We start from the raw sequence: 12,961 nt of genomic DNA, 5'->3' as shown, positions 1-12,961 counted from the left end.
AGTAGTGGTATCAGGTCACATCAGTCATGACTGTTGAGCTAGCTAGCTGGTTACTTAAAGCGGCAAGGCTGGTGTGTGTTCACCATGAGAGGAGGAACGAAGCTCAAATCCACCAGAGCAGAGCATTGATCCCTCCCTCACGGCCATGGCCGCCGCCACCGATCAGCCCCTCCTCCCCCAGGAGCAGCCCCGCCGTCGCCGACTGGTATGGGGGCTCGCGGTTGCTGCCCTTCTGCTGGTGCTGCTGCTCGCCGCCACCGGCCCTCTCCGTCCTAGGCTGTTCCGCGCGCCGCCGCCAGCAGAGCGCGTCGCGCTTACCCTCCTCTCTGGCGCGAAGGAGAAGGGTGCAGGTACACTATATACTGTATATCTAGGTTTCTTCCTTCCAGCCATTCATCTGGAGTTAATTTGGTCTGGTTTCAGTGTGCGTGGACGGAACACCGCCCGGTTACCACCTGCAGGGGGGCTCCGGCTCCGGCGCCGACGGCTGGCTCGTCCATCTAGAGGTACGTACCATACCATCCATCAATTATGCTATAATATTGCTCTGTTTTTTTCCCTTTTCATGAGTTAGGCAAATCAAATTAGCGGCCACCAAAATTATATATTACAACAAAATGTCATAACCAAAATCTGCTTTGACATGAGAGAGACCCGGCTCCTAACTTCTGTCGCCATCAAGCACATGCCTCCCAATGTCACCTTTTTCTTTTCTATCAAAAAGGTGGTCTTTAATTAGCAAGTGGACTCAAGGCAGTGCAAATAGTTGATTACTTGACATTCATGCATGTTTTTCCAATAAAAAACGACCATTCAAGGGAGGAGGCTGGTGCAGCACAGTCAAGGAATGTTCGGGCAGCAGACTGTCCACCAAAGGTTCATTCAACTTCATGAAACCGATACGGTTCATGGGTAATGGGATCCTCGGCGGCGATCAGCTACAGAATCCTGGTAACCACTGATGCCTCTCTCTTGTAGTGACCCCTCACTATTTGTTCCATCTCTTTCCATGCCCTTTCGCTAATTTTGGTCGTCGTGTTGACAGATTTCTACAACTGGAACAAAGTCTACGTGCGGTACTGCGATGGGGCGTCGTTTTCTGGGGACGCGGAAGCTCACAGGTGATTTTTTTTTCTGAACCTCTGTCTGATGTATGTCGCCGTTTTGGTTGCTCGAAGTAATGTTCTGTTTGTACTTATGTAGGATGGAACCACACTATACTTCAGAGGATTGCGTATCTATGAAGCGGTTATTGATGAACTCATGGAAAAAGGACTCACAAATGCAACACAGGTCATCATACTTAATTTATTGGATTAATATAAAATTAGCAGCGGAAATGAAAAGAACTCATTTTTCTATGCATTTCAGGCCCTCTTTACAGGCTGCTCTGCTGGTGCTCTATCCATGATGCTGCATTGTGATGATTTTCGTGCAAGATTTCCGCAGGAGGTTTCAGTTAAATGCTTTGCAGATGCTGGGTTTTTCCTTGATGAGTAAGGCTCTTGAAAATAAATGTACCACTAGTGTTGCACCTGAACTAAATTACCACTTTTTTTCTGGCAGAAAGGATATATCCGGAAAAAGGTCCCTTTGGTCTCTCTACGACAGAGTCATTCACCTCCAGGTTAGCTGCCCAACATTCTTGAAACTTTAGCAGACATGTCTCATTTATATTCAAGCCTTCTCGTCATCTTCTGATTCTTGTTGTACTTCTCTACAAGAACAAGCTTTCGTAAAACTCTGTTTTCTCATGTGGATAGTCTTGTGCAATATTTTTTTTATCCTAGCGATTGATGCTATTTGGCACAAAATGCCATTGAGATCTTTCCGTCTTCATTTTTTTGCTAAATTTATTTCAGAATGTTAGAAAAGTGTTGCCCAAGGACTGCCTTGCCAACAAGGAGCCAACCGAGGTAGTTTCCATATTATAATTTGGTTTGCATTGGCCTGTCATCAAATTATGTCAGTAAGTTCGTTAGCTGAAATAATGTTTCTCGTAGTGTTTCTTCCCGGCAGAGCTTATCAAGAGCATCCACACCCCCATGTTTATTCTCAACCCTAGTTATGATTCATGGCAGGTAGTTTTCAATATTTCTTCTTGTTTTTATATCCATGTGCCCGTGTTAGAATTCTCAGTGTCTTGTCCATGATTCTTCGCTAGATACGAAATGTTCTTGTACCTGATTCATCTGCTCCTGACAAGTCATGGTTGAGTTGCAAGGAAAATATCCGAAACTGCAATTCTACACAAGTTGAAGTCCTCGATGGTTGGCTTAGCCTGTTAATCCATTTCTTTTTTTCCTCCCACCTTCAGCACAAATGGTTTCGGGTTCGTGAAACACTAAATTGTTGTTCTTCTCCATCGATAGGATTAAGGAATAAGATGGTCAATGACTTGAAGGTCGTCGAAGATAAGGAGGACTGGGGCATGTTCATTGATTCATGCTTCACGCACTGCCAATCGCTCTCCGGCGTGTCTTGGCATTCACCAACCTCCCCGAGGCTTGAAAATAAGGCATGGAGTTAAAGAAATGACTACCAAATCACATTGCGTAGCCATGTTATCTTTGGTGCACCATATTCTTGTTGTATTGATATATTTTGGTCACCATCTTTTTGGAGCAGACCATTGCAGAAGCTGTTGGAGACTGGCACTCTGGAAGGAGCCAAGGAGCGAAAGAGATTGACTGCATGTATCAGTGCAACCCAACATGCAACAGTTTGCCGCCTCCACGAGATGTTACTGCATTTGACCATGTCGAGATCTACTAAGTAAAGGTTCAAGCATATTGTACTGGCCATAAAAATGAAAATAATATTCATCATGAATGAAAATAATCATCATCAGGATATTCAAGTTAGAACTTCTGGTGTAGACTTGGCTACACTCTGTTTCAGATAGTTTTGCTGCTGACATTTGTAATGACTTTGATCTTGCTGTTATTAATGATTAAGGTCTGCAAGTGACAATGCGCCCAGTGAAAATGTGCATTGAATGAGAACTAAAACTGAAGTTATTTAGAGTTTAAAGCGCCAGATGACGCCCACGTTGCCAGAACCATGACTTGATTTCGAGACCGTATGGGTTTCAACTCTAGCATATCCCAACTTGTTTGAGACTCAAAGGCTTTGTTGTTGTACTCCCTCCATTTTTATATACAAGGCCACAAACTCAAATTACATGTACCAATGTAAAATGTAATGCCTGCTTTGCAAGTCAGCTTTTCTTTTTGTTTACCGGGATCGTATGGGTTTCAACTCTAGCTTATAACAACTTGTTTGAGACTCAAAAGGCTTTGTTGTTGTATTTTATAGTTAAAGCGCCAAGCCGGTATGTGGAATTTCCAAAAGAAGGAGCGGAGTTGTTTTTCTTAGTTCACCAAACGCTGCTTCAAATTTCAATTCACAGCCAGCTTTCGTCTCAAGAAACAAAAAGGAGAATTCCCTAACATTGTAGGCTGAGAATATAAAAAGGAGTACTCCTTTTACAAATAGGGATGGCGTCTGATCCGATCTTGAATTCTTGATATATATCCATCATGCGAGTGAATCTCGACGCGCGGAGGCATCGATTTAGACGTAAGAAAAATCCGTGCGAGGCCATCATGATATATATCCACCCGGAGCAGCTTTCTAAGCTGTGTACATCATGTTTTTTGTGCAAAACCAGAGACATGCATTTTTTGGAATAAAAATAATAATGACCTTCATGTTTGGAATTCCTTTTACTTTCTTGGAAAAGGCGTAAACATAGATTAAACGGTTGTGCTAAATCTCAGCCGCAAGTCTCAGTCGACGCACCGAGCGTTGGATGGACATTGCTTCAAGATTCACGACTGTTACTTGTCTCGTGTCGTTTCAGCCTGCTACGGCGTGATTGGCCTGTTCCTTTTTCTTGGTTTTTTTTTACTCCTTGTGTTGGGCAGGGATACGTGATGCCAAAGAGGGGGCTCTTCTTTATCTGCTAGGCCTTTTTCCTAGGCGTGCAAGAAATCTAGCTTGTGTGTGATTTTGTTTTAGACTCTCTGTATGTGTGTTTGGATATCAGAGGAATCTATCAAGCTATATGTTTTTTTTCTCAATTTGGTGGTGCGTGACCGGCATGTTTCTTTTTCTTGTGCTGTTTTTTTGTTTCTCTGGTGTCGGTCAGGTATGCGCTATGAGCTGGGCTTAAGAGTTTCTTTTCTTATCTGGTTAGAACTTTTTTTTTCGGGCAGCAATTTTTCAGCGGGGGAAACAGACCGCTCGAAGAGGGGGACGGAAGCAGTTGCGAACTATCCGGACAACTATTTGTATCGATTTCTACTGTTTCTTTATATTTTTTCTACAAAAGACTTTCAATATATTTTTCTTTATGTGTTTCTTGTGATGTTGATTTTTTACTTGTATTTTTAGCATTTTCTTGTTTCCCTTTTCCTCTTCTCTTTTGATTGCTCTTTTCAAATTTTTTTTGCTAATAGCACGATTCTTGCTACTTTTGGTTTTTTTTATTAAACAACAACTTGTAATTTTGAAAATTGAAAATATTGTTGTATGGTTGGACAATCACCTCGAATGCAACTATATGTCTTCAACGTGACTCTAACTCGGTGGTGTTTTTTAGGGAGGAGGAGAGTTGCATGTCTACCACTAGTTACGCAACTGCAACTATCGTGTCCCAACTGCAACTGCATATCTTTGACGTGACTGCAACTCTGTGATGTTTTGTTCGGGGAAGGGCCAATTGCATGTCTGTCACTGGGCATGCAACTGCAAGTGTCGCTCTCGACTGCAGCTCTGTGGTGTTTTGTCGCGAGAACAGTTGCTTGTCTGTCGATAGGCATGCAACTGCAAGTGTCACCACCGACTGCAATGGCATGTCTTCAGCGTGATTGTAATATATGGTGTTTCGCAACTGCAAGTGTCACCCTTGACTGCAACTCTGTGGTGTTCAATTGAGGGGGGGGGGGGGGGGGGTGGGGGGCGCTGCCGGGGGGGGTGGGGGGGGTGGGGACCCCCTGCCACTAAGCATGCAACTGCAAGTGTGTCCTTCGACTGCAACTGCGTGTCTTCCATGCGAATGCAAGTGAGTGGAGTTTTGTCGAGGGAGAGGGGCAGTTGCGTGTTTGCCACTAGGCACGCAACTGCAAGTGTCGCCTCCAAGTGCAATTGCATGTTTTCCAAGCAACACATTTTCACATGTGTGGTGTGATGTCTCATAGTTAGGCTTTTTTTTTCATCCATTTTCAAATCAAAAGGCACTAGACAAAATAAGAAAATACAACAGCCAACCACTACCCCCAAATAGAAACGTGGACAGCCCAAAATAACGAGGGCAACACCAGAGAAAAATAGAACAGAAAAAGGCCCAAGAAAAGCCCAAACAGAGTAGATCGTGCCACGAAAACAGGACAATGCAGATTGTGCATGACGTGTAGAATGACGTCAGCCGACTGAGACTTCGCGAAGTCTCAGTCGACTGAGTCCTAGCCAGACCCTAGATTAAAAGTACAAATATGATTTTCAACCTAATTTTACCATTTTTTAATGCACTTGATAGTAAATTATATTCACTAAATGCTTAAAAGTTCATTAAATGCCTAGAGAGAGGGAAAGAAAGCAAAAAAAAACTAATGTAAAAAAGAACATAGCATAAAAGGAAAAAAATAAAACAAACAATCAACAAAAGAAAAGAAAGAAGAAGAAAAAGGAAAAAAAAATGTTCGCCGCGAATGCCAACTCGGCAAAGCTGAACACGCGGCAAAGCACGTCTTTGCTGCTATGCAGGCAACACTCTGCGAAGCACGTCTTCACCGAGAGTGTCAGGCTTTTGCTGAGCGTTTTCTTTTTCGCACTCGATTTCCTTATCATTTACCGTGTGTCAGACATTATGCACTCAGCAAACCGGCCGGTACTCGGTAACTTGAGAATGGAAAACGGAGAAAAAAGAACAAAATGCAACTATAGGTACTTTCTGTAAATGAGGATGACGTAGATGTTGCTATCTGTCTGATCTAATCTTGGATGTAAGAAAATTTGGCGCATTTGTTTAACAGCGGGCCAACTTACAAAGGAGGACGGGGAAAACGACGAATGGGGCAACAATATTTCATGAGAAGAAGCCGCAGCAGCAGTGATCCAACCATTCTTCTCCTTATTCTCTTGTCCCTTGACTGCAATGGCACCAGGGACAGCCCAGGCCGAGCAGCTCCTCCTCCACACGGCGCAGCGCCGGCGTGCGCGGGATTGCCGCCATGCATGGGGCCTCTCGGCGGCAGTCCTGCTCCTGCTGCTGCCTTCCGCCGCCGGCCTTCTCCCTCCTATGATGTTCTGCGCGACGCCGCCGGAGACAGTCCCGCTGACCCTCCTTTCCGGTGCGCAGGAGAAGGGAGCAGGTACGCCGCACTATATTAGATTCTACCGTCCATTCATCTCAGATTAACTTGAGTTCAGTGTGCTTGGACGGGACCCCGCCGGGCTACCACCTGCAGAGAGGCTCCGGCACCGGCGCAAACAACTGGCTCATACATCTAGAGGTTGGTAGTATCACCCACCCATTTTCCTACTCTATATATGTTGCTATGCTTTCCTTAGCCACCAGCAAAACAAAAAATGTCATACTGATGATGACGTGATCTTACAATATTAATAACTAAGCCTAACCATATGTTTTGTTTATACCTTTGTACCATGATGTTGATATTCACTCCCTTTGTTCACGTACAAAGTAGATTCAAGGCAGGTCAATTAGTTGATTGAACTATATATTTTTCCACTGAAAAACACCCAGGGAGGAGGCTGGTGCAGCACCGTCAAGGATTGTTCCAGCCGAAGAAATTCCGAGCTCGGTTCATCCAACTTCATGAAACCGATATTGTATGCCGGGATCCTTAGCAGCGATCAGCCACTGAATCCTGGTAATCATCAACGCTTCTCTCCACAAACCACACCCTTCCATCATCTGGCCCATAATTTTACATTGCCTCTCTTCCTGTTTGGTTGGATAAAGTGAGGCTTTCGTCTCATTTTTACCTCTTTGATATGTCCTTGCACTAATGTATATTAGTGCTCGATTAGATTTCTACAACTGGAACAGAGTGTATGTGCGCTACTGCGACGGGGGATCATTTTCTGGGGATGCGGAAGGTCAAGCGCCGGTGATTATTCTGAATCCTGGTACGATGTCGCTATTTTGGTTGCTTGAAGTGATGTTATGTTGGTGATGATGTAGGATGGAAGTACACTTTACTTCAGAGGATTGCGCATCTATGAGGCAGTTATTGATGAAGTCATGGAAAAGGGACTTGCCAATGCTACAAAGGTCATACCTAATTTACTTAGTTCATACAGTTTTTAGACGAAACATTAGATGTGAACAAGAAAAATATGAAAATGAAAAAATTACTTATCTTTCTACACATTTCAGGTTCTTCTTACAGGTTGCTCTGCTGGTGCTCTAGCCACGATGCTACACTGCGATGATTTTAGTGCAAAATTTCCTCAGGAGGTTTCAGTTAAATGCCTTGCCGATGCTGGGTTTTTTCTTGACGTGTAAGATTCTTGATAGTAAATGTAATCCACTAGCATGGTATGTGAATTGAAGTACCACTTTTTGTTTGATATAGAAAGGATATATCTGGAGAAAGGACCTTTTGGTCTGTCTTCGATGGTGTTGTTCAGCTCCAGGTTAGCTCTTGGAAATGCCTCAAACTTTAAAAGACATTCCGTATGTTATGATCAAGTCGTTTGATCACCTCATCCTTTGTGTACTTCTGTAAAATATGACTAATAGATCAAGCTTTTTAGAACTCTGTTTTTCTTTTCATGTGGTTAATTTGTGCCAACACTGACTAGAATATTGCAAAATTTCATGTAATGGATGCCGCTTTGTACGAAATGCCATTGAGTTCTTTTCCCCTCTATTGTTTTTGCTAAACTTATTGCAGAATATTAGAAACGTGTTGCCCAAGGACTGCCTTGCCAAAAAGGAGCCAAAAGAGGTAGTCCCCCCTTGTCTAACTCGTTCTAATTCCCATGCTTACATCTGTCATCATATTACGTTGGTAACTCTGTTTCTTCCCCTAGTGTTTCTTCCCCGCTGAGCTTATAAAGAGTATCCACAGCCCAATGTTTATTCTCAACTCTGCATACGATTCTTTTCAGGTATTTTGAAATCTTTTCTTCCTCTCCTTCTTCTCTTTTAAGTTTCTCATTGATTTATCCATGATTCTTTCTCCATAGGTACGATATGTTCTCATACCGGATTCGTTGGCTCCTGATAATTCGTGGTTGTGTTGCAAACATAATATCCGGAACTGCAATTCCACACAAATGGAATTCCTTAACGGTTAGCTTGTCTAGTCAATCCATTCATATTTCCTTCTTTGTTTCTCGAAACAAATAAATAATCTGCTTCTGCATCGATAGGATTCAGGAACGCGATGGTGGATGCATTGAAGGTTGTCGAAGATAAAGAGGGATGGGGATTGTTCATTGATTCATGCTTCACTCACTGCCAAACGGTCTCTGACATCTCTTGGAATTCGCCCTATAGTGAGTCGTATTACAATTCACTGGCCGTCGTTTTACAACGTCGTGACTGGGAAAACCCTGGCGTTACCCAACTTAATCGCCTTGCAGCACATCCTCACTATTTTGTTCAGACAATTGCTGAGGCTGTAGGAGATTGGCAATGTGGATGTAGCGAAAGAGTGAAAGAGATTGACTGCGAGTACCCATGCAACCCAACATGCAGCAGACAGTTGCCGCCATGATTTATTACTACACTTCACTGGATCGCAACGAGATTTACTATGGGAAGATTCAAGAAAGAAGGGGCAAATGCATCTAGAATTATGCAGTATTGGATATCATAGTGAAAATAATGAAAACTTAGCATGAAAAGAGTATGCTCAACTGAATGACAACACGTCAAGTGAAAAGTTCCGCTGTGTGAACATCTGAAATTATTTACCGTACATGCACTAAATTAGCATGGGAAATTTCTGAAAAATATATGTTTCTTCAAAATTTCAATTCACATTTATTTGTGGTTTGGGAAAACATAAAAGAGAAATCATAACATGTTCCAAGTTTAGAATGGAGAAGGGTGAAAACGAAAAAAATCATTGTGCAGATGATTGGTTCTTTTTGTTTCTCGAAACAAAAATTTGAACTTGAGAATGATTTTTATTAGATGTTCGATATATCCTCAATATTTTCTATATGTTTGGCTGGGTCAGCGCTTGTTCATCAGGATCATAAAAAAAACCCACAGTCGGGCGCTCGCCACACATACGCCGATGATGCTCGTCTTGTTTCTCGAATTATCTTCGAAGGTATTATTCTTAATTTATTTATTTTGGGCTTAAGAGTGTTGTTGTATGGTGGGCGGGTACTAACTATTAAGTAGCAGTCTGGGAGCTCCTATCTGCCGCTTATTGCGGCAGTCTGTTGGGCAAACGCACAGACGACCGACTGGGCTGACGCATGAGCAGATCTGTACGGAGAAGCGATCAAGCATTGTAGCATAAATTCACAAAAAATTGTGTGTTTCCAACTATCAACCAGAGATAATCAACGCGTAAGATTACTGGGCAGTTCAAGTTAATAAGAACAAAAACAACGCAGATCCAAACTTTTTTCCTTCTTTTTTCAGATTTTCAATTTTGTATTTTTGTTTTTTTTTTGCTCAAAATTCCAAAAAATGCTCTCGATACTGAAATTTGTTCAGAAATTCAATTTTTTTTTTCATATTTTAAGAAATTATTGGTTTCTGAAAAAATGTTTAGGATTTCAAAATTTGTTCATGTTTGTTTTAAAAAATATATAAAAATTAATGAAACGAGAACATTTGTCAATATATTTTGTTGAAAAACACAAACATTTCTAAAAACATGAACATTTTTTTGAACATCTGAACATTTTTTAAAACGTGATTAATATTTTAAACTCTTAAGAAAATTAGAAAACGTGAACATTATTTAAAACTACCAAACAAACTTCAAAATAGGAACATTTTTTGAAATTTGGGAACAATATTTTAAAACACGAACTATTTTTTGAAATACAAATGTTTTCTGAAAACACAAACATTTTTTGAAATTGCAGAACAAATTGGAAAACATGAAAAATTTGTTTAAATATGAATATTTTTTAAATTTTCTTCTTTTTATGAAAAAAGGAAAAAAAATTGGAAACGCAAAAGTGTTTTGAAAAAGCGAACATTTTTTGAAACGGTGGAAATGTTTTGAGAACGTGAACAATTTTTGGAAAGATGAACATTTTTTGAAAATGATTTTTCTTAAATCCCAAATTTTTGTAAGATGCAAAAAAATTATAAATTTGTGGACAATTTTAAGAAACACAAACATTTTTTGAAATAGAAACAAAAAATAAAAATGAAATAAACAGAAACAGAAAAAATGAGAGAAAATAAAAAAGAAACAGGAAAGAAGAAAGAAGAAAAAAGAAGAATAAATTGAAACAGAAAAAAAACCGGTTTAGGAACCTCCTAGAAGGTTCCCAAAACCGAAAAAAGCAGCTAGGTGTTCGCACACGAACACGTCACCGTGTACCTCCAACACCGAGGGTGATGCACCGCAGCTCACGTCGAAGGAGACCCGTCCGGAAGCGCGGTACGCAAGCAATCCAGCGGGTGCTTTTGAGGACCCGAAACCCCACACGCCCGGGAGGGACCTCGTCAGGGCGCGCAGCGGCTATGGGCTGCCCTAGGTCGGCCTAACCGCCCCTAGGGATTCGAGATTCGCCGCCCTGCAATGAAGAAGAACGAACGAAAAACGAGGAAGAAGAAGAACAAGGGAGAAGGAGAAGTAAAGGTAAAAGATATAGATAGATTTATTCGATTGTGTGGTGTTGTCCAATCGGCCGTCACCTCTTATCTATATAAGAGGCGGATGGACTTCCCATACAAGAAAAGGACTTGCCTTGCCGTCTAAATCATCAAAATCGAACCAAACTCAGACTTCTCACGACCTCCGGCCCGGATGTCCGGCTCTAGGCCCGGATGATCCGGCCTAGCCCAGTTTTCTGATTGCAGCTCATTGTTTTGGCTCTAGAATCCACATACGACCTCGGATTTGGACGTTTTTTGTATCAAAATCAACGGTCTCGACGAGACGCACAACTTTCATGCTGAGCACTTTTCGATCCGAGGCCATCTTGATGGTGTTTCGGGCCGTTTTCTAAAGTCTGTAGTAGAAAAAGCTGTACGGACGTCCGGACTTCTATCCGGATTGTCCGGCCTCCATCCCGATCATCTAAGAATGGACCCAGATCATCCGGCTTTATCATAAACCTTTTGTTGTTTTCAGTGCTTCAATTTCCCGGATGATCCGGGCCCCGGCCCGGATGATCCGGCCAAACACTGCTGCAGCGCACGATTTTGCCTGTAACTTTCGCATACGACCTTGAATGGGGACGATTCTTATATCAAAATCGTCCGTTTCGACGAGACGAAGAACTTTGCAGTTGAAACGTTTCCCATACGAGACCATCTTGGGGGCGTAATCAGCCGAATAGTGTTCTGAATACAAAATCTGAGTACTTCAAACATAACTTCGGCCTTAGAGATGAGACCGGATGACTATGGCCCAAATATCAAAGTTTTTCCTTTTGACGATACGGAACTTTCTCACTTTGAGCACTTCTCCATTTGAGGCCATCTTAATTAAGTTCTTCACCGTGCCAAAATCTGGTGTCAACACATGCCCTCTGTTTTTCGGCAAACTTGTGTGCCGAAAAATAACTTGCACGATGCTTTTCCTAAGGACGATGTCAACACTCCATCGTCCATTTTATGTTCTTAGGACGATAAGTATATATCAGCCATTTGGATTAGCAACAAAATTAAAGCTAATCAAACATATGATGATTTGGTAATACCCTTTCATGATGTAAGAAATTATATTGCATCCATGGTTTAAAATAAGCCCATTGAGGGTAACCAATCATACCTGATGAGAAATTCCATGGCATAGGCATCAACGACATTGTTGAAGAAAATGGATAATGTGTGGACCAAAGATGTTGAAACCTTTGGCTTGGTCCTTCATAGTTTTCACTCTTTTCCTTCTTCACATTTGCCGCACTCCTTGTAAAGGAAGCTTGCACATAATTCTTATTTTCAATACTTCCTTTGGGAACCCATGCCATGTTTCTCTTTTCAAGTTCTTGTGCACTAAGCTTTTGCAACTTCTTCTTTTGCCAATATGATAAGCCGAGTGGGCACCCCGGCTGCGATTTTGTTTGAAGTAATGTCAATTCTTGTTTTACCTTATGCACTCTCAACTTCTTCCCTTCAGATTTGGCACTTGATTGATTTGCCTTATTGCCTTTTGAGCCAATGTCGACACTTTACTTGGCTCTTTTTCATTTGAGATCATATCTGAAGTGGCACTCTTACGACCATCTCGTTTGACGCGGTAGACTTGCTTGACCACCTCATTCTTGTTCATTGAGCTCCGGACCGATTCCTTATGATTGAAATTGTCTTTGACATGTGATTGTTCAAATGTTGATCTTTTTGGAGCTGCATAATGTTTGTGAGATGATCTAAAATAAGATGAAGAATGCGCCCATGTATCATACCTGTCCCACGATGGATATGGATTTACATGGTCATAGGAAGGTATCCATGGCATTGGCATTGGCGGCACAAAGTATGGATATGAATATACCGCATTAGAGTTCTCATTTTGCCAATACCGATCCTTGGGTTTGCGCCTATGGGGTGATCTTGATGCCTTTGCATTAGTTGGACGATAAGCACTGTTCTCCTCACTTATCTTCTGATATTTTTCCAATAGTTGTGCGAAAGTGACTTTCGACTTTTTATCTTTGTGCTTACGTCGGCCTTTATTTTCTTTGGTTGTGCTTGCACCGATCTTTGGATTTTCTTGTTGCCCCCCAGTCCTTGGCATCTCCATTGTAACTCCGATGGAATTCTCGCCCTCAAGAT

General features: G+C 41.9%; 1 protein-coding gene and 1 pseudogene across 1 annotated transcript; both read left to right on the top strand.

The window, feature by feature from the left end:
- Positions 1 to 5: 5 nt before the first annotated feature.
- Positions 6 to 2,973, top strand: LOC125546384 (annotated as a pseudogene).
- Positions 2,974 to 6,160: 3,187 nt separating this feature from the next.
- LOC125546380 (pectin acetylesterase 5-like) lies at positions 6,161 to 8,902 on the top strand. The gene is made up of 12 exons (XM_048710636.1): positions 6,161 to 6,377; positions 6,436 to 6,518; positions 6,773 to 6,899; positions 7,060 to 7,139; positions 7,214 to 7,303; positions 7,409 to 7,533; positions 7,608 to 7,668; positions 7,929 to 7,982; positions 8,068 to 8,145; positions 8,224 to 8,329; positions 8,410 to 8,561; positions 8,646 to 8,902. The coding sequence occupies exons 1-12, from the start codon at positions 6,161 to 6,163 to the stop codon at positions 8,754 to 8,756; spliced, it is 1,284 nt and encodes a 427-aa protein (XP_048566593.1). The 3' UTR covers positions 8,757 to 8,902.
- The last annotated feature ends 4,059 nt before the right edge of the window (positions 8,903 to 12,961 follow it).

Source organism: Triticum urartu, chromosome 3 (assembly GCF_003073215.2).
Source record: "Triticum urartu cultivar G1812 chromosome 3, Tu2.1, whole genome shotgun sequence".
In the NCBI taxonomy this organism is placed as follows: Eukaryota; Viridiplantae; Streptophyta; class Magnoliopsida; order Poales; family Poaceae; genus Triticum; species Triticum urartu.
The sequence above is the reverse complement of the archived record's forward strand: the minus strand, read 5'-3'. Positions and strand labels throughout refer to the sequence as shown.

Excerpts from the sequence above, each read along its gene's own strand:
- LOC125546380 (XM_048710636.1), top strand. The coding sequence starts at position 6,161 with ATGGCACCAGGGACAGCCCAGGCCGAGCAGCTCCTCCTCCACACGGCG. Across the intron at positions 7,983-8,067 it reads CCAAAAAGGAGCCAAAAGAG|TGTTTCTTCCCCGCTGAGCT; the intron begins GTAGTCCCCCCT and ends TTCTTCCCCTAG. Across the intron at positions 8,146-8,223 it reads CTGCATACGATTCTTTTCAG|GTACGATATGTTCTCATACC; the intron begins GTATTTTGAAAT and ends CTTTCTCCATAG.